Source organism: Macaca thibetana, chromosome 11 (genome assembly GCF_024542745.1).
Source record: "Macaca thibetana thibetana isolate TM-01 chromosome 11, ASM2454274v1, whole genome shotgun sequence".
NCBI classification, from domain to species: domain Eukaryota; kingdom Metazoa; phylum Chordata; class Mammalia; order Primates; family Cercopithecidae; genus Macaca; species Macaca thibetana.
In genome coordinates, this window is record NC_065588.1 from 120091577 (window position 1) to 120113110 (window position 21534).

The 21534-nt window shown below is 46.2% G+C and overlaps 2 protein-coding genes across 5 annotated transcripts in view; both read left to right on the forward strand.

Moving 5' to 3' along the window:
- The window catches only part of TCTN2 (tectonic family member 2), a 37830-nt gene extending 30028 nt beyond the window's left edge, over positions 1 to 7802 (forward strand). For all 3 annotated transcript variants that reach the window (XM_050747974.1, XM_050747975.1, XM_050747976.1), the window contains 4 exons: positions 3727 to 3883; positions 6095 to 6220; positions 6355 to 6443; positions 6975 to 7802. In XM_050747974.1, coding sequence (XP_050603931.1) covers positions 3727 to 3883; positions 6095 to 6220; positions 6355 to 6443; positions 6975 to 7084 — 482 coding nt within the window. In that variant the 3' untranslated portion in view covers positions 7085 to 7802. The remainder of the gene's footprint in view (positions 1 to 3726; positions 3884 to 6094; positions 6221 to 6354; positions 6444 to 6974) is intronic.
- Positions 7803 to 11610: 3808 nt separating this feature from the next.
- ATP6V0A2 (ATPase H+ transporting V0 subunit a2) overlaps positions 11611 to 21534 on the forward strand; it is a 53949-nt gene continuing 44025 nt past the window's right edge. Inside the window, exons 1-2 of one of the 2 annotated variants that reach the window (XM_050747907.1) lie at positions 11611 to 11975; positions 17896 to 17974. In XM_050747907.1, coding sequence (XP_050603864.1) covers positions 11859 to 11975; positions 17896 to 17974 — 196 coding nt within the window. In that variant the 5' untranslated portion in view covers positions 11611 to 11858. The remainder of the gene's footprint in view (positions 11976 to 17895; positions 17975 to 21534) is intronic. The other variant, XM_050747908.1, reaches the window with a different exon arrangement.

Below are 21534 nucleotides of genomic sequence, written 5' to 3' on the forward strand. Positions count from 1 at the left end.
TCCCTGCTACTTGGGATGCCGAGGAAAGAGGATCGCTTGAGCCTAGGAGTTTGAGGCTACAGTGAGCTCTGATTACACCACTGCACTCCAATCTGGATGACAGAGCAGGATCCTGACTCTAAAAATAAAACAAAACAAAATAAAATACATTAAAACAAAGTCCAAGCGAGGTTTTAAGATTTTTAGTGCACTTCAGTTTGAATTGCTGTTTTTGATTGCCAGGAATACAGGCATTTGATAATTGACTTTGTAATTTATATAGCTAATTTTGTTAACTTAAAAGAAAATAAAGTGATTGAAAATATTGTGATAGAAGCCAGACACAAAAGACCACATATTGTATGGCTCAATTTATATGCAATGTCCAGAATGGGCAATGTATAGAGACAGCAGATTAGTGGATGCTGGAGGTGGAGGAGTTGGGAGGAAATGGGGAGAGACTGCTGTGGGTAAAGGATTTCTTCGCAGAGTGATAAAATGTTCTAAAATAGAATCTGCTGAGTGTTACACAGCTTTGTGATTATACCAGAAACCATTGAATTGCACACTTTAAGTGGGTGGATTGTATAGTATGTGAATTATATCTCACTAAAGTGGTCAAGAAAGAAAGTAATTAAGGTGCCACAGATCTAATAATAACAGGGATCATGGGGGCGAGATAAAAAGACTTGACAGCCCAGTGCCTTTGGCCAAAGGTATTTGCAGTGTTGAACTGGCAAGTAGATCGTACACAAAGGGAAGAAGATATACCACACGTACATGGAATAAAGGTAAACCCGACTTTAAAGCTTCTTCACCAGGCCCGATTTCACCTCCGAATCCAAAATGTCTTTAGAGTCATGGAGATCCAGCTCATCGGGTTATGTTGGAGAGGCCTAAGGTCCCAGTGAGTTTTGGCAGAGCTTGAATGAAAACCTGGAGTTCCAACCTCTTTCCTCTGTTCCCCGGTAGCAAGTTAGGTAACGTCTTCCCAGTTTCTTGGGGAGTCTTGAGTGTGTAAATACTTGGAACAGAAAGCTTTTTTAATTGAGCTAATTAATGGAATTGCCTTTTGGGACCAGCAAGTGCCCAATGAGTGTGTGCATCTGCTTTGCCCCTGCCCTGCTCTCCCTGCAGATGCTGCTGTGCCCCCTCTCCTCTGCCTGGGGGGTGGGGATCAGCCCTCTGGATCCTGCCCTCGCCCTTTGCATCCCCTCTGAGGTCAGCTAGGCTCAGTGGGCTGGAATTCACACAAGGGCCCATACGGACACATATCTGTATTGTGCCCACTCCTTGTGATTGGGGTCACGGTGATGAGGACCCTCCCTTCCCCCTCTGTGGTCATGGATCATGTGATATGTCTGTGAGCTCAGGGTGCCCCAGACCACTCTCTGACTTGGGGAGGGAGTCCTGTTGGACCCGCATCCCAACGGGGCACTCAGGCTGCTGTTTGCTCATCCAGCTGGTGCTCAAGGCACTGGGCCCAGACCTAGATCCTCATTTGCAAACGGAACCCAGAGGTCGAGCTTGTTAAGCCCTGGACTCTGCCACCCAGGCCAGCTAGATAGGCTGTGGAATGACCCTGAGGGCTGCAGAAAAGTCAGCACTTGGGAAAGAAACCATAGGGAAAATGTCCAGACAGAGAACCCAGGTTGATGAGGTACGAAATCAGTGTGGTGATGACATTTTGTTGCCTTCAAGGTGGAAGGAATTAGCTTTTATTTCATGTCTGAGCCAAAAAGCAACCTTGGTCCAGGTTAATAAGCAGAAGAGAAGTGGTGTTGACACATGTATAAGGAAATTAGACATAAAACAGTGTTACTGACCTTCGGAATCCCTGAAGGAGCAAAGAACCCCCTTCAGAGGAGCCATAGAACCTACCCCACTTCCTCTCATTGACCTTGCTAGGTTTTCTCCAAGATGAATGAATATTAATTTCTCATTCAATTTCATTCTCTTCCAATTGTATTAATACGATAGTAACATTAGGAAATTACTTACTTTAATACATACTAATTAAAGTTGTCAGTATGGATTTTGTTTTATTATTATTATTTTTCAATTATTACCTTTTTTTTTTTTTTTTTTTGAGATGGAGTCTCACTCTGTCGCCCAGGCTGGAGTGCGTGGCACGATCTTGGCTCACTGCAACCTCCACCTCCTGGGTTCCAGTGATTCTCCTGCCTCAGCCTCCCAAGTAGCTGGGATTACAGGCCCCACCATCACACCTAGCCAATTTTGTATTTTTAGTAGAGATGGGGTTTCACCATGTTGGCCAGGCTGGTCTTGAACTCCTGACCTCAGGTTATCCACCCACCTCGGCCTCCCAAAGTGTTGGGATTACAGGCGTGAGCCACCATGCCTGGCTGATTTTTATTTTTATTTTTTGAGATGAGGTTCTCACTCTGTCGTCCAGGCTGGAGTATAGTGGCACCATGCCATCGTGGCTCACTGCAGCCTCGACTTCCCAGGCTGATGCAATCCTCTCACCTCAGCCTCCTGGGTAGCTGGGACTACAGGTGTGTGCCACCATGCCTGGCTATTTTTTTTTCTCTAAGAGACAGGGTTTTGCCATGTTGCCCAGGCTGGTCTGAAACTCCTGGGTTCAAGCAGGTGCTTCTACCTCAACCTCCCAAAGTGCTAGGATTATAGGCATGAGCCACTGTGTCTGGCCTAAAGTTGTTAGTATGGATTTTAAATGTCTTACAGAGCTTCCACTAGAACTGTGACTGCATGGAATAACGATGGCATTTTACTGCAATTATATACGTTTCTGTTAAAAGGCTGGGTAGATTTCAGTGAGAGCTTGGAAACTGAATCATGACTTATGGCTTTAATATGTGGGTCAGGGCTTTTAAGTTCCAGTGACTGGCTAACATAGGAAACTTTTTTTCTTTTTTTTTTTTGAGATGGAGTCTCACTCTGTCGCCAGGCTGCAGTGCAGTGGCACAATCTTGGCTCACTGCAACCTCTACCTCCTGGGTTCAAGCAATTCTCCTGCCTCAACCTCCCAAGTACCTGGAACTACAAGCGAGCACCACCACGCCCAGCTAATTTTTGTACTTTTAGTAGAGACAGGGTTTCACCATGTTGGCCAGAATGGTCTCAATCTCTTGACATCATGATCTGCCCGCCTCAGCCTCCCAAAATGCTGGGATTACAGGCATGAGCCACTGCACCCGGCCCATACAAGGAAACATTTTAAACACAATTTTTATTTTTATTTTTTTAATTTTTGTTGTTGTTGTTGTTGTTGAGACAGAGTCTCGCTTTGTCGCCCAGACTAGAGTGCAGTGGCTGGATCTCAGCTCACTGCAAGCTCCGCCTCCCGGGTTCACGCCATTTTCCTGCCTCAGCCTCCCAAGTAGCTGGGACTACAGACGCCCGCCACCTCGCCCGGCTAGGTTTTTGTATTTTTTAGTAGAGACGGGGTTTCACCGTGTTAGCCAGGATGGTCTCGATCTCCTGACCTTGTGATCCGCCCGTCTCGGCCTCCCAAAGTGCTGGGATTACAGGCTTGAGCCACCGCGCCCGGCCAACACAATTTTTATTAGTGCCATCCTATGCCTTGTAGACTTTAAGGGATAACACAGTTATGGAGTGACAAGTAACTAGAGCCTGTAAGAGACTAAAGCCTCACTGATGTGATGCCTGCCTGATATTATTCCCCATTTTGGTTATTATGACATTGTAGGAAAACTTATCACATTATATCTTTGAGAAGTGCCTAACTTAACATTTCTATAGGTGTAGATGCCCCTGACCCAGGTGCAGACCCACCGGCTAGCAGTTTGAATGGCATCTGCCTGGACGTTCCTGCTCGGCTGAGCATCCGCATTCTCATCTCGGATGCTGGTGCAGTGGAAGGGATTACTCAGCAGGAGATACTTGGCGTAGAGACAAGGTATGATCACATCTTGGATCACTGTAGTTTAGAGAGAGTCAGGAAAGTTGAGAGCGTTCCGAACAATAGGGAAACGTTTGTTTAGAAACTGATTATTTATTTATAACTTGCAGTTATTAGCAAGATGTTTATATGGACATATGGAATATGTATGAACTATGTGTATAATGGAGACTTATTCTCACAAGTATTTATAAAGCCATGTGTAAGAGAGTCTGCAAGGTATTTTAGGGAGTACAAAGATGAATAAAGGGCTACTTATTGCTAAGTACATTTTGAAATCCATGAATGTAACTGATATGCTGGTCAGATAATATTGTCTGTGGTTAGAGACTTTGGCAGCAGATAGGTTCAAATCACTGCTGTCCCACTTAGGAGCTGTGCGGCACTGGCCAATTACTTAACCTTTCTGAGCTGTAGTTTCCTCCTCTGTAATATGGTGATAATACCTTTATGTAACAACCCTCTATCAGATTTTTTTTTTTTTTTTTTGAGATGGAGTCTTGCTCTGTCTCCAGGCTGGAGTGCAGTGGCAATATCTCTGGTCACTGCAACCTCCGACTCTGTGGTTCAAGTGATTCTCCTGCCTCAGCCTCCTGAGTAGCTAGGATTACAGGCATGTGCCACCACATCCAGCTAATTTTTGTATTTTTAGTAAAGACAGGGTTTCACCCTGTTGGCCAGGATGGTCTCAATCTCCTGACCTCGTGATCCACCCACCTTGGCCTCCCAAAGTGCTGGTATTACAGGCGTGAGCCACCATGCCCAGCCTGCCTCCATCAGTTTTAAGTGACAGGTGCCCAGTTCATACTGACTGAAGCAAAAAGGGGAATTTATTGGTTCAAGTTCAGAGTAATCCACATACAGCTAGTTCATGGTTCCTGGTTCCAGTGTGGTCAGGGATCTTTTTGTTTTCGTGTCTCAGCTCCTCTTCCTTTGGGTTGGCTTCATTCTCAGGGAGGTTCTCCTCAAGAGATGGCAAAGATGGGCACTAGCAATCCAGGCTGATGTCACTGCAGCAAGTCCAGTGGGGAGAAAGCCTCTTTCCTCCTCTTTTCTTTTCTTCTTTCTTTCTCTCTCTTTCTTTCTTTCTTTCTTTCTTTCTTTCTTTCTTTCTTTCTTTCTTTCTTTCTTTCTTTCTTTCTTTCTTTCTCTCTCTTTCTTTCTGTCTTTCTGTCTCTTTCTTTCTCTCTCTCTCTCTCTCTCTTTCTCTCTCTCTCTCTCTTTCTCTCTCTCTCTCTTTCTTTCTTTTTTTTTTTTTTGAGACGAAGTTTAGTTCTTGTTGCCCAGGCCGGAGTGCAGTGGCGCCATCTCGGCTCTCCCCAACCTCTACCTCCTGGGTTCAAGCTATTCTCTTGCCTCAGCCTCCTGAGTAGCTGGGGTTACAGGCATGCGGCACCACGCCCAGCTAATTTTGTATTTTTAGTAGAGATGGGGTTTCTCCATGTTGGTCAGGCTGGTCTTAAACTCCCGACCTCAGGTGATCTGCCCACCTCAGCCTCCCAAAGTGCTGGGATTCCAGGCATGAGCCACCAGGCCCGGCCCCTCCTCTTTCTCAAAATAGATCTGGGCAGACTTTCATTGGTTCAGTTTGGGTCATGTGCTCCTTTCTGAACCAATCCCTATGACTGGGGCAATGGGCAGCTCTTATTGGCTAGGCTCAGGTGATGGGTGCACCTCTGGATTAGGGTCAGTCCCTTCTGGTCCGCTGAACTGGGAATGGAGAGTGGTGACTCTGCAAGGGAAAATGGGAGTGCAGTTACCACCTTCGCAGTACTCTTTTGAGGATAACACGAGATGGTGTGTTGCAAGCAAGTTATCTCTGTGCCTCGAACGTGGAAAGCCCTCAATAAGTGGCTAGCTGCTGCTTTTATTATTATATCGTTTGAGAAAAACAGGTGATGAACAAAGGTACCTTTGATAGCACCTGTATAAAATGCACTGGCTGGAGAGGAGTGAGACTGACAGGACTGGCAGATGTCACCGGGCGACAGGCCCATGAGGGGTTATTAGGAGTTTCTCTTCTCCTTGGATCTGTCTGTCGAAATGGACAAAGACAATGGACAAATACAAAGAAAAAACAGCACAGGTAGAATGTGAAACTTCTTAAGAGAACCTCAGGTTGTATTGTGATTGCATCTGTTACCTGCTGTTCTTGGTGGAATAGAACTGAATGGTGGCTATGCTGACCATGTGATCTTTCCCTCCTAGGTTCTCCTCAGTGAACTGGCAGTACCAGTGTGGGCTTACCTGTGAGCACAAGGCCGACCTTCTCCCTATCAGTGCATCTGTCCAGTTTATTAAAATTCCTGCACAGTTACCCCGCCCCCTGACAAGGTACTCCAGTTGGTCACCTAGTGGACATTAGGAAGCAGAAAAATATATATTTGAAAATTGGAAGTTTATTCCTTTAATCAAGTTCTGATACTTTTTCACTTGTAGTTTTTGTAATCCTCTAAAATGTTTTCTAGATTCCAGATCAATTATACAGAGTATGACTGCAACAGAAATGAGGTGTGTTGGCCGCAGCTTCTATATCCATGGACTCAGTATTATCAAGGTAGGGTGAAACAGATTTCTATGACCAATTATGTTATGTCAGTTTTAAAAACAATTTAAAATGATGTCTAAATGTTACAGAAAGCGTAAAACATATAGAAACTTAAAAAAATTTACAGATAATATTGCCACTTGGAAGTGATCACCATTACTGTTGAGGCTTAGTTTATTTCTACCTACACTGTTTTTTTTTTAGACAGAGTCTTTCTGTGTCACCCTGGCTGGAGTGCAGTGGCAGAATCTCAGCTCACTGCAACCATTGCCTCCTGGGTTCAGATGATTCTCATGCCTCAGCCTCTGGAGTAGCTGGGATTACAGCACCAACACACCGGGCTATTTTTGTATTTTTAGTAGAGACGGGGTTTCACCATGTTGGCCAGGCTGGTCTCGAACTAGCTTCAAGTGATCTGCCTTCCTTGGCCTCCCAAAGTGTTAGGATTGCAAGAGTGAGCCACCACGCCCAGCCTATACCTACACTGTTATCACAAGAGTTAAGAAATACTGCTGCTTAATTTTGTCCATTGTTTTTCAGGGGAGCCGCATTCTCAATGTGTTGCCAAGGGCTTACTGTTGCTGTTGTTCCTCACATTGGCCATGTTTCTCAGCAACCCCTGGACCAGAATATGCAAAGCCTGTAGTTAGACAACCACCTGGCCTTTTTTTTTTTTTTTTTTTTGAGATGGAGTTTTGCTCTTGTTGCCTAGGCTGGAGTGCAATGGCGTGATCTCAGCTCACCGCAACCTCCTCCTCCTGGGTTCAAGCGATTCTCCTGCCTCAGCCTCCGGAGAGTTGGGATTACAGGCACGTACCACCATGCCTGGCTAATTTTGTATTTTTAGTAGAGACAGGGTTCCACCATATTGGCCAGGCTGCTCTCGAACTCCTGACCTCGTGATCCACCCATCTCAGCCTCCTAAAGTGCTGAGATTACTGGCATGAGTCACCGCACCTGGCCTTTTTTGTTTTTGTTTTTTTTTTTTTTTGAGACGGGGTCTCACTCTGTCACCCAGGCTGGAGTGCAGTGCACAATCTCAGCTCACTGCAATCTCTGCCTCCCAAGCAATCTTCCCACCTCAGCCTCCGGTGTAGCTGGGACTACAGATTCTCCACCACGCCTGGCTGTATTTTTGGTAAAGACGGGGTTTCGCCATGTTGTCCAGGCTGGTCTGTAACTCCTGAGCTCAAATGATCTGCCCACCTCGGCCTCCCAAAGTGCTGGGATCACAGATGTGAGCCACTGTGTCCGGTCCATCTGACTTCTCAAAGACTTTAGACCTTGACTTCAGTGATTTGTTGTAGTCTTGTATGCTTCTCTATAAAATTTTAATAAATGAAATGTCTTATTTTTGTAGAAAATTTTTATTAAGTGCCCTGTGACTTTAATTCATATATGTAGCTATCCGATGCAGAATGAATATTCTCATCACTGGCCTGACTGAGTAAAATGCATGAGAAGAACTCAAGAAATGTTAGAAATTTTAGCTTATCACAAATTAGTTAAAGTCATAGGAGTTTTATTTATACCAGAGAGAAACAGTCTTTTCTTTAGTTTTTAATACATTCATGTTGATTGATGTTTCCCATATTCCATAGAAAGGATTAAGAATTCTTAAAAATGTATATAATACAAAAACACAAAATAATTGATGGGGAAAGATGTGGGCGCTGCAGGAGGAAAATAAGAGAAAAGTAAAACAAAACCAGGGGCACATGAAAGCGCCCAAAATATATGCCAAAGGTTGTATTTAGCAGAAGCATACCCCTGATTCATTATTTATTTATTTATTTTTTAGAGACAGGTTCTCCCTCTGTTGCCCAGGCTGGAGTGCAGTGGCATGATCACAGCTCACTGTAAACTCAAACACCTGGGTTCAAGCGAGTCTCCCCCAGGTAGCTGGGACTACAGGTGTGTGTGCTGCCACACCTGGCTAATTGTTTTTTTTTTTTAGTAGAGATAGGGGTCTCGCTATGTTGCCTGGCCTGGTCTCAAACTCCTGGCTTTAGCAATCCTCCCACCTAAGCCTCCCAAAGTGCTGGGATTACCAGCAGGAGCCACCATGCCCAGCCAAGACCCCAGTTTACAAAAAACGAAGTATGATTAGCTATAGGAATTATGAAATCTATTCATTAAAAATTAACTGGTTATCAATGAAGGACAGTTTTTCCTAGCTGAGTCTAGGAATTTCTCCCATGGGCTGTCACATGGGGACAGTCAACCCCACTCAGTGGGAAGAATGGATTTTTTTTTTTTTTGAGACATGGTCTTACTCTGTTACCCAGGCTAGAGAGCTGGGGAGCAGTGGCACAATTACGGCTCACTGCAGCCTCAACCTCCTGAGTTCAAGTGATCCTCCCACCTTAGCCTCCCAAGTAGCTGGGACCACAGGCTTGTACCTGGCTAGTTTTTGTATTTTTTTTTTTTTGTAGAGAAGGGGGTCTCCCTATGTTACTCTGTTACCCAGGCTGTTCTCGAACTCCTGGGCTCAAGTGATCTACCTGCCTCAGCCTCCCAAAGTGCTGGGATTATACATACGAGCTGCCGTGCCCAGCCCTGGAATAGGTATTTTCAGGTCCTACAGTGGCCACATAGCACATTGCCTGTAAGTTTTCTTGTGTGCCAGGTAATCTAGTTTCAGATGGATTTTGTATGTTATTTAAGCCTAATTTTGAAAAATGATTATTTTCCCTTTTATACTTTTTGATTGAATTCCTAGTGCCTGCTGATAACCCAGGACCACATAAAATGTGCTGTTTCATCTTCACTGCAGAGTTCCTGCCCAGGGGGAATTTCAAATTTTCCTCCAGTCTTAAGTCCATTTTCAAATAGGGGGATGAGCTAGTCATTGCAGAGGTCGTAAGTTTCTGCATGATGAATTTTAGCATGTGTACTGTGGTGGTGTTGGGCCTTCACCCCACCCCTCCAGGGCTGACTCAGAAATCTGGGTCAGTACTGGACTAATGGAGCTGGGGTCTGAGTCAATTATTGTCTGAACTTCAGCCGTTTGAATTCACCTTCACAGTTCTTACTGTATCTTTTGTTGTTGTTGTTGTTATTGTTTCTTTGAAAGAATAAAAGACAGAATGTCACTCTGTTGCCCAGGCTGGAGTCCAGGGGTGTGATCTCTGCTCCCTGCAAGCTCTACCACCCAGGTTCAAGTGATTCTCTTGCCTCAGCCTCCTGAGTAGCTGGGACTACAGGTGCCCACCACCATGCCTCACTAATTTTTGTATTTTTTTTGTTTTGTTTTTTTGAGACGGAGTCTCACTCTGTCGCCCAGGCTGGAGTGCAGTGGCGCGATCTCGGCTCACTGCAAGCTCCGCCTCCCGGGTTCACGCCATTCTCCCGCCTCAGCCTCCCGAGCAGCCTGGATTACAGGCGCCCACCACAGGCCCGGCTAGTTTTTTGTATTTTTAGTAGAGACGAGGTTTCACCATGTTAGCCAGGATGGTCTCGATCTCCTGACCTCGTGATCCGCCGGCTTCGGCCTCCCAAAGTGCTGGGATTACAGGCGTGAGCCACCGCGCCCGGCCAATTTTTGTATTTTTTTTTAGTAGAGACAGGGTTTCGCCATTTTGGCCAGGCTGGTCTCGAACTCCTGACCTCAAGTGATCCACCCACCTTGGCCTCCCAAAGTGCTGGGATTACAGGAGTGAGCCAGGGCGCCCAGCCTGGTATAACTAGCTTTGGATTTCAGATATTTATGGAAAATAAATTTAAAACTTCCAAATGACAGGTAATTTAGCCTGATTTTGTGAGGACGACTTTTGTACTTAAAATAGGGAAAAAAACTCAGTTTGGCAGTAGAATGAGATCTGGGGTGTCTATGGTTTTAACTTTTCTAAGTTTATATTAACGTTTCTGTATGCATTCATGAACTATTTATTGAGTGGCTACTATGTGCTGGGGCTTGGAGATACCGCAGTGGCAGAAACATTGTCCCCACCTTGGTGGAGCTTCCAATCTAGCAGGGAAGACTGGCACTAACACACAAGATAATTTCAGATGGTGGCAGGTGCAGTGAAGGAAACAGAACAAGGATGTGACTCCAAAGTAGAGGGGCCAGAGACAGTCTCAAGGGAGGGGATATGTGAGCAGAGACTCCTGCTTCCCAGTCGGTGTGGGGAACACACACTGGGTGCCGTGTGATTCCATCGACAGGACAAGCCTGGAGCTGGCAAATCTATCGAGACAAAATTGTCTTGTGGTGGCCAGGCCGGGCGGGAAGGGGAGACTGCAACTGAGCAGGAGTCGTCTTGCGAGGTCAGTGGGAAACGTTTGAAAATTGGATTGGGATGCTGGCTGCACACTCTAACTTCACGAAGAAGCCCAGGATCCGGCCGGGCGGCGGCTCACACCTGTAACCCAGCGCTTTGGGAGGCCGAGGCGGGAGGATCGCTTGAGTTCAGGAGTTCGAGACCAGCTTGGCCAACATGATGAAACCCCTTCTCTACAAACATTTTTTAAAAAAATTAGCCGGGTGTGATTGTCGCGCTTCTGTAATCCCAGCTCCTCCAGAGGCTGAGGTGGGAGGATCGCTTGAGCTCAGGAGGTCAAGGTTGCAGAGAGCCGAGCTTGTGTCACTGCACTCCACTCTGGGCCACAGAGGGAAACCCTGTCCATAAAAAAGCAGCAGGGCCGGGCGCGGTGGCTTACACCTGTAATCCCAGCACTTGGGGAGGCCAAGGCGGGCGGATCACCTGAGGTCTGGAGTTTGAGACCAGCCTGGCCAACATGATGAAACCCCGTCTCTACTAAAAATACAAAAATATTAGCTGGACGCGGTGTCGCGCCCCTGTAGTCCCAGCTACTCGGGAGTCTGAGGCTGGAGAATCGCTTGAACCTGGGAGGCAGAGGTTGCAGTGAGCCGAGATCCCGCCACTGCCCTCCAGCCTGGGCGACAGAGCGAGATTCTGTCACACACACACACGGCAGCAGCAGCAGCACACGGTCGTGCCCTAGGAACGGGTGAGCTTCGCGGCGTGCACACTCGGCGAGAGTCCTCCAGGTAAGCCGGGGAGCCGCGCGGGATGCAGCTCTGCGTCCGGTCTAGCTGAGCTACAGCGGCGGCGGTCGTCCCCGCCGGGTTCGCGCTGGTTGGCCCTGCTGCCACGGCGTGCGGCCGCAACCTCGGGCGCCCATTGGTTGGCCGGCGGGGGGGACGGGACGCGGGGGCGGAACCGGAACCGGCGGTAGCTCGGGGGCGGGACCTCGCGGACTGCTGTGGCGGCAGCTGGAGAGGCAGCCGCGGTGGCAGAACCGGGGGCGGCCGCTGCAGCCTGGAGCCCCACGGTGCGGGGCCGCGGCCAGGCCACAGGAAGAGCTCGAGGCCCGGGCCGCACCGGCTGAGTGTGTGGGCCTGCGCGGTTCGGAGCCGCTGCCGCCCGTCGAGCCCCTCCGGGCGCGGGTCGGCCCGCCATGGGGTCCCTGTTCCGGAGCGAGACCATGTGCCTGGCGCAGCTCTTCCTGCAGTCAGGCACGGCCTACGAGTGTCTCAGCGCCCTGGGCGAGAAGGGCCTGGTCCAGTTCCGAGACGTGAGTGTCGCCCGGGAGACGCGGGCCGCACCTGCTTTCCTGGCGCTCCCCATCCCGCGCATCTCTGGGGCCCTCCCGCGGGGAGCAGCGAGGAAGGGCGCGCCCCGGCCCCATTGCCCAGATGGGGAAGCTGACGCCCCAACTCAACGGCCAAAGCTTCCCGGAGCGCGGGGCTGACTCCAGGGTCGCCGGCCGTCTGTGTGGTCCGCTGTTGCTTTGCCCCAGCTAGTTAGGATTTCCCCTGTGTGGTCTTCATCGGCTCGGGGCACCGAGCTTAGCGGGAGAACAAATCCCACAAAGGCCTCTTGGAGTCCTTTTGGAACTTAACGGGGGTGAGAGGGGCGCGTTAACCAAATAAATACGTCAACCAGAAAATGTTTGCCGTAAAGAAAAAACGGGTTGGTGTGAAGGTGATTCGGGTGGGAGGTACGTTTGAAGGGGTAGTCAAGGAAGCCTCCTGGAGAAGGTGATATTTTAGCTGAGACCCAAATAGAAAGGAGCCAGCCTTGGGGAAGATCTGGGGAGAGGGTCCTCATTGGAGGGAACAGGAGGAGCCCCGACGGAGCCTGAAATGGGGAAAAGCTGTCATCTCCTTGAGGAGAGGGAATTTTGTCTGTTTTGGTCACTGATGCGTAATGCTCTACATACTATTGTGTGTAAGGACTTAAGAATTCAGTCATTATTTGTCGATTGGAAGCTGTCTCCCCAGAAAGTAATAATAAACATTTGTTTGTCTGTCTGTCCATTTACTTGTTTATTGTTTGTCTCCACCAAGGACTGTCAGCCTCTGAGAGTAAGGACCTTAACACAGTCCTTGGCAGTCATTGGCATCGATAGGCATTTGTTGAATAAACAGGCTTTTCTTGACTGCCCGCTATGTTCAGGCACTGTTTTTGGTGCTGGGGACTCGGTGGTGAACAAGGCAGACACAGTCCCTGTGTTCCTGGAGCTCCCAGTGTGGGAGGAGACAGATTAAACACACTCTGATTATAAGCTGTGATAAGTGCTAAGAAGGCAAAGAACAGGGTGTGGAAGGGAGACCGTGAAACAAGTACTTACTGACTGAATTGAAATCCACTCAGGCGAACATTTTATTTCCTGGCCACCACTTTCATCTCCTGACTGTTCCCCTTGATCTTCCTAAGGTGTCCTTAATTTCAAAAGGGAACAGCCCTACCCCAGATCTGATATCCGTTGATATCAGATATCTAATACCAGATCAGCCCCATTAGGCAGTTGCAAAGTCATGGAGAAACTCCTGAGTGACAGGCGAGGGTGCAGGTAAGATGCAGGGCGGTTCCTGGTTCCTGGAGCCACTTCTGCAGTTGTACCCATTCACCTGGTGGATGCTGCCCTGAGCTGTGAGTAGCACCCAAAAGATTCAGGCAGCAGTTGCAGGCGCAACAGGCTCCTACATTTGTAACAGGTGGATGTTTTCCATCTGGTTAGTACTCAAGCCAAGACACTTACCACACTTCAGTCTTACAGGTTTGAGCAAACGCACTAATCACTACAAAGATTCCAGTTTCAATAAGCGCCACTACCTCCGGTCATAGAGTGTACCTGGGATCCTTTTTAACTGAATGTCAGTGAAAGGAGAAGAAAGTGCTGTTCGTCTTTTTCCAGAAGGAAGTAAAACTAAGGTTGCTGTGATGAGCTCTTGTGTGGTGCTAGGTTTTCAGTGTATCTTCAGCCTGAGTTTCCTACTGACTTTGTGGTGACCAGATGAGATCACTGTTAGTAACCCTTGCAAGGGAAAGGGGTGACTTCCGTGGTGACAGCTAGTGGGAAGACCTGGAAAAGAAAGGTCATTCAGCTGATGGGGAGGACTCCCTGAAGGGAAAGTTCTCACTTTTGTAACAGTTCTCAGTCTAAGAACAGGTTTCCTCTTTAGTCCTTCAGCTGAAGTGGGAGTATCAATGGGTGTGAATATCAGGACAAACAGCACCAGGTCTCCTCTGCCGGTTTTACTAGGTTTAATGTGCCTTGAATTGAATCTACATTAAAATATACCTTATTCCATTAGCCCTGAATTAGGGTGCTGCTCTAAAAGGGGGAAAAAAACCCCAAATTTGTAAAAGAACCCACGCAATAGAAAACAAAAGTTAATATGGCTGGGTGTGGTGGCTCACGCCTGTAATCCCCGCACTTTGGGATGCCAAGATGGGCGGATCATGAGGCCAGGAGTTCGAGACCATCCTGGCCAACATGGTGAAACCCTGCCTCTACTAAAAATACAAAAATTAGCTGGGCATGGTGGGGCGTGCCTGTAGTCCTAGCTACTCTCAGGAGGCTGAGTCTGGAGAATCACTTCAACCCGGGAGGTGGAGGTTGCAGTGAGCTGCGATCGCGCCACTGCACTCCAGCCTGGTGACAGGGTGAGACTCCGTCTCAAAAAAAAAAAAACAACAACAAAAAAGTTAATATATGTAAGCTGGGGATGGTGGTGTATGTATGTCAAATCCATGTTTGTATTATTGCCACAGAAATTTACCTCTTTATAAATAAAGATTCTACTATTTGTAGAAACATCATGTCCATTTAGAGTTAAGTACTATTTGATATTGAAGGAAGAAAATGGAAGCTGAGAAGTCGTATCGTATCCTGCGACAGCTTTAGACGCAGAACTTCCTTTCCAACAAGTTCCATAGAACTAGATTGTGTCTGAATCATTAGCAACTTGGAAGTGGTTACTTTTAGTTTGACCTCCAGAAATGAATGAGAAGGTGATAAACAGGAGTGAAATTAGAATTTTTATCTTCTGGTTAATTCTTTTTAAAAAAGTCCCCAAAAAATGAACAAGAACTGAACATTTGGGGTAGACACTTATCAGGTTGAGCAGTTTCATGTCAAGTTGTAGCTTAACTGTTTCTTGAGAGTGTCCAGTACAAATCCAAATGGAATAAAGATAAATTTTGTGTCTTAAATGGCTTTCAACATGAATGATTACTGTAAATTTTTAAGGTGTGAAAGTAATAGATGTCCATTGTGAGAAATATGGAAAACATAATAGGAACATAGCTTGCATGATCCCAATGCCTAGAAATTAACTTTAACTTTTTGGCTAATATTGGACAATCAACATTTCTCTAATAATGTTTAAAAATGTCCATATATGTGTACTTTTATATAATTTGAACCACACTGAAAACATCCTAATCTGCTTTACACAGAAATCATGACTAACTTCCTAATTTTATTGAGTGTTCTTTTACAACTTTTAAAAATTGTTTTAAACTTTGTATTATAAGAAGTAGAGGGAAGAGTACAGTGTACCCCCATGTACCCATAATGTAAATTTAGTTTTTTCTCACCTCCCAGACTAGATCATTTTGAAGCAAATCCAAGATAAATAATTTAACTTTTCAACAGGTATCTCTAAAAGATAATATATATATATATTTTTTGAGATAGAATTTCAGTCTTTCACCCAGGCTGGAGTGCAGTGGTGCGATCTTGGCTCACTGCAACCTCTGCCTCCCAGATTCAAGTGATTCTCATGCCTCAGCCTCCCGAGCAGCTGAGATTACAGGTGCTCGCCACCATGCCTGGCTAATTTTTTATTTTTAGTAGAGACAGGGTTTCGCCATGTTGGCCAGGCTGATTTCGAACTCCTAACCTCAAGTGATCCACCTACCTTGGCCCCCCAGAGTGCTGGGATTACAAGCATGAGCCACTGGGCCTGGCCTAAAAGATAAAAAATTATTACCAACATTTTACTCGAAAATTTAAATAACATTTCTTAATATAATCAAATACCTTGTCATTTAAAATATCATTTTTGATAAGTGCAGAGTCATCAGTTATATGGCTGAACCATAATTTTTACACAACTTTATTGAGGTGTATCTTAGAGTTTACCCATTGTTTTTAGAAAGTTTATGGAGGCCGGGTGCAGTGACTCACACCTGTAAACTCTGGGAGGCTGAGGCAGGCAGATCACTTGAGCCCAGGAGTTTGAGACCAGCCTGAGCAACATGGCAAAACCCTATCTCTACCCAAAATACAAAAATTAGCCGGGTGGGGTGGCACCTGCCTGTAATCCCAGCTACTCTGGAGGGTGAGGCAGGAGAATCACTTGAACCCGGAAGGCAGAGGTTGCACTGAGCCGAGATCACGCCACTGGACTTCAGCCTGGGTGACAGTGAGACCCTGTCTAAAAAAAAAAATAAAGTTTATGGAGTCATGCATCCATTGCCCATTTTAGTTAATTCTTATTTCTACCCCTGCCCCCTCTGCCCCCAGCACCCACTAATCTGCTTACTGCCTCTAGGGTTGTTTTTTCTGGACATTCCATATGAGTGGAATCACACAATATGTGACCTCTTGTGTCTGGCTGCTTTCACTTAGTATGAAAGTCATCCAGGGTGGATGCAGTGGCTCATGCCTATAATCCTAGCACTTTGGGAGGCCAAGGCGGGTGAATCACCTGAGGTCAGGAGTTTGAGACCAGCCTGGCCAACATGGCGAAACCCCGTCTCTACTAAAAATACAAAAATTAACTGGGCGTGATGGCACGTGCCTGTAATCCCAGCTACTCGGGAGGCTGAGGCAGGAGAATCGCTTGAACCCAGAAGGCGGAGGTTGCAGTGAGCTGAGATCCTGCCACCGCGTTCCAGCCTGGGCGACAGAGCGAAACTCCGTGTCAAAAAAAAAAAAGAGAAAGTCATCCCTGTTGTTGCATGGGTTCATTCCTTTTTATTGCTAAGTAGCATTCCATTGTGTGGATATAGACTGTAATTTCTTTTCTTTTTTTCTTTTTTGTTTTGGGACAGGCTCTTGCCCTGTCACCCAGGCTAGATTGCAGTGGTGTGATAACTGCTCACTGTGGTCTCGACCTCCTGGACTCAGGCAAGCCTCCTGCCACAGCCTTTTGAGCAGCTGGGACCACAGGCGTGCACCACTAGGCCTGGCTACGTTTTTATTTTTTGTAGAGAAGGTGTCTCACCATGTTGCCCAGGCTGGCCTCAAACTACTGGCCTCAGTAGTCCTCCCACCTCAGCCTCCCAAAGTGCTGGGATTATCAATGTGAGCTGCTGTGCCTGGCTATAATTTCTTTAACTACGCTGACTGTAATTTCTTTAACCAGTTTTCTATTGTTGGATTTTTGGGTTATCATTTTTTCTTTTTCCCTGAGATTGATGTTGTCATAGATAAATTTTTATCTGTTTCCATAGCTTTTTCCTTAGGTTAAATTTCTTCATGGGGTATTGCTGGGCAAATAATCATTTTCAGGATTTTTTCTTTTCTTGAGACAGGGTCTCACTCTGTCACCAGGGCTGAAGTGCAGTGGTGCAGTCTTGGCTCCATCCAACCTCTGCCTCTTGGGCTCAAGCAATTCTTGTGCCTCAGCCTTCCAAGTAGCTGGGTTACTCTGGTGCGCCACCACGCCCGGCTAATTTTTTTTTTTTTTTTTGAGATAGTGCCTTGCCCTGTTGCCCAGGTTGGAGTGCAATGGTACGATCTTGGCTCACTGCAACCTCCACTTCCCGGGTTCAAGTGATTTTTCCACCTCAGCCTACCGAGTAGCTAGAATTACAGGTACCTGCCATCATGCTTGGCTAGTTTTTGTGTTTTCGTAGAGATGGGATTTCACCATGTTGGCCAGGCTGGTCTGGAACTCCTGACCTCAACTGATCCGCCTCCCAAAGTGCTGGGATTACAGGTGTGAGCCACCGCGCCTGGCCTAATTTTTGTATTTTTGGCAGACTTGGGGTTTCATGGTGTTGGCCTGGCTGGATTTTCAGGCTTTTCTGATAACAGTTGATAGATTGCTCTCCAGAAAGTTGTGTCAGTTTATAGTTCCATTCAATAGTATATAAGAGCGTATGTCCCCCACACTTTGGTGATGTTTTATTTTTTACATAAACGTATTTTTAAATTTTAGAAATTTAAGCCATATTTTTCATCCATTTCTCAGCTCAACCAGAACATAAGTACTTTCCAAAGAAAATTTGTTGGAGAAGTGAAGAGGTGTGAAGAGCTAGAGCGAATATTGGGTAAGTTTATTTTCTTTTTTTTTTTTTTTTTTTTTTTTTTGAGACGGAGTCTCGCTCTGTCACCCAGGCTGGAGTGCAGTGGCCGGATCTCAGCTCACTGCAAGCTCCGCCTCCCGGGTTCACGCCATTCTCCTGCCTCAGCCTCCCGAGTAGCTGGGACTACAGGTGCCTGCCACCTCGCCCGGCTAAATTTTTGTATTTTTAGTAGAGACGGGGTTTCACTGTGTTACCCAGGATGGTCTCGATCTCCTGACCTCGTGATCCGCCCGTCTCGGCCTCCCAAAGTGCTGGGATTACAGGCTTGAGCCACCGCGCCCGGCCGGTAAGTTTATTTTCTGATTTAGTAACTTAAATAATTACCTTTATATAGGCAAACCTCATTTGGTTTAGAAATACTAGAAAATATAGAGAAGCAGAAAGGAAAAAAAGAAATTGTATTCTCATCATTCAGAAGTAATCACAGTTATGTAGGCATGTATTATTTTTCTGTGTTTTTAATTCATCTATTAAAGTAAAAATTTACAAACATAACGGCCTGGTTAATTTGTTGTCACCCTTGTTTTTTACTTGACAGTGCTTACTATACTATAACATCTTTTCGTGTCAGTAGACATAGATTTTGGCCCATCATCGTTTTTGACGGCAGCATAGTATTTGATTGTATTAATATTAGTAGACATAGATTCTGGCCCATCGTCGTTTTTGATGGCAGCATAGTATTTGATTGTATTAATATTAATGTGCCATGGCTTATTTAACCGATCCCTTGTAGTTTATTATAACTTAAAAACATTGTACATGTTAATAAGTTGCTTAATTTAAAATTTTATCAAGGAACAAGGGAGGCAGAAAATGGCAGATGGATTGGTTGACAATAATTTCCTTTTTCTCAGGGCTTCCTTTGCCAGTGTTCGATCAGTGCTGATTGTTAACCATTTCAACTCAGTAGCCCAGGGCCACTTCTTTTATCTCTAAAATCTTTCCCATCTTAGCCTGATATTAATCATGATCAAATCAAGCCTTGATGTTCTCACTGAAGTGGAGGGAAACTAACAGTCAACTGAAGGACAAAGCTTGTTTTTTGGTTTTTTTTTTGAGATGGAGTCTCGCTTCGTCACCCAGGCTAGAGTGCAGTGGCATGATGTTGGCTCACTGCAGCCTCTGCCTCGTGGGTTCCAGGGATTCTCCTGCCTCAGCCTCCCTAGTAGCTGGGACTATAGGTGTGGGCCACCACACCTGGCTAATTTTGGTATTTTTAGTAGAGATGGAGTTTCACCATGTTGGCCGGTCTGGTCTCGAACTCCTTGTTAGGGACAAACTGCCCCAAAAAAGCTTCTTGGTACTGCCAGTACTTCCCCCAAACCTCTCTGTGCTGCCCACCACTCCCCCTTATGCTCTGCAACTCCTCTCTGTGTCGCCCACCCTTCCCCCTGAGCCCCTTTACGTTTCTAAGCCCTTATCTAGGCACCGAGGTGAAGCCAGCAGACTTCACTTATCAGATCTTCCTGTGATAAGCAAACCACAATTACAAACTATCCGGACTGCACAGGGGGAGGTCTGGAAAGCCTAAACAAACTTTGCCTACATCCTCCTGTAAGTTCCTTCATCTAGCTGCTACCATAAAGGTCACAAGGTGATATATGGCAAAGTTAATCAACAAACGACCCCAGGGTCTCTCTCCCCCATACAAACCCTTCATTTTGTAAGTTCAAGGCTGCCTCCTCTGTGGTGGAGCAGCCGGCAGGTTCAGTAAACTTACTCGCCTGACTGGGTCTATTCTTCCTTTCTCTCCACTGACCTTACACTCCTGACCTCAGGCGATCCTCCGGCTTCGGCCTCCCAAAGTTTAGGGATTACAGGCGTGAGCCACCACACCTGGCCTGTTTGTTTAAATTGGGGATTTTTAGGAGTAACAGGAAATTTTAGTCATCTGAAATCTAGTCGTAGTCATATTGCTTGAGGTCCTAGTTATTTGTGTGGCTCATGTATGTTAGTGGCACCATATTCCTGCTTTGCAACCTGGGTGAATCATTGGACAGATGGTGTCTCCAGGATGAGGTTTTTAAAGGCAGGGCAAATGTGATAACACATTAGGCATATCCAGGACTTCCTGTAGCTTAAACTGTTTCAAAAGAATGCAGGGCTGGGCATGATAACTCATGTGTATAATTCCAGCACTTTGGGAGGCCAAGGTGGGAGGATCACTTAAGTCCAGGAGTTTGAGACCAGTCTGGGCAACATACTGAGACCCTGTCTCCACAAAAAATAAAATTAGCCAGGCATGGTGGCTTGTGCCTGTAGTCTTAGCTACTCGGGAGGCTGAGATGGGAGAATTGCTTGAGCCCAGGAGTTTGAGATTATTGCGGGCCAGGATGACACACCACTGTACTCCAGCCTGGGCAGCAGAGTATGACCCCATAAGAATGCAGACTTAAAACAGTGAAAAAGGACCTCTCAGGGAAATTTAGGTGTACACCAGGCATGGTGGTACACATGCCTATAGTCTCAGTTACTCTGAAGGTAGAGGTGGGAGGCTCTCTTGAGCCCAGGAGTTCGAGGCCAGCCTGGGGCAACATAGTGAGACACCTGTCTCTTAAAAAAAAAAAAAGAATAAATTGAAGTTGTCTCACACGTCCGTGTGAAGAGACCACCAAACAGGCTTTGTGTGAGCAACAAGGCTGTTTATTTCACCTGGGTGCAGGTGGGCTGAGTCCAAAAAGAGTCAGCAAAGGGTGGTGGGATTATCATTAGTTCTTATAGGTTTTGGGATAGGTGGTGGAGTTAGGAGCAATGTTTTGCGGGCAGGGAGTGGATCTCACAAAGCACATTCTCAATGGTGGGGAGAATTACAAGGAACCTTCTCAGGGGTGGGGGAGATTACAAAGTACATTGATCAGTTAGGGTGGGGCAGAAACAAATCACAGTGGTGGAATGTCATCAGTTAAGGCTATTTTCACTTCTTTTGTGGCTCTTCAGTTGCTTCGGGCCATCTGGATGTATACATGCAGGTCATAGGGGATATGATGGCTTAGTTTGGGCTTAGAGGCCTGACATTCCTATCTTCTTATATTAATAAGAAAAGCAAAACAAAATAGTGAAGTGTTGGAGCAGCAAAAAATTTTGGGGGTGGTATAGAGAGATAATGGGTGATGTTTCTCAGGGCTGCTTCGAGTGGGATTAGGGTCAGCGTGGGAACCTACAGTGGGGGAGATTCAACTGAACAAAGATTTTGGGGCAAGGGGTGATATTGTGGGGTTGTTAGAAGGAGCATTTGTCATATAGAATTATTGGTGATGGCCTGGATGCGGTTTTGTATGAATTGAGAAACTAAATGAAAGACACAAGGTCCAAATAAGAGGAGGAGAAAAACAGGTATTAAAAGACTAAGAACTGGGAGTACCCAGGACATCCAATTACAGAGTGTCCAAGGGGGTTCAGCATAATTATTTGCTTGGTTGGCTAGTGAGTGCTATCCTTGAGTTTTTTTATGTTGTCATATACCAGGCCAGATTGATTTAGGTGAAAACACTCTTCATTTAAAAATATACAGAGTCCCTCCT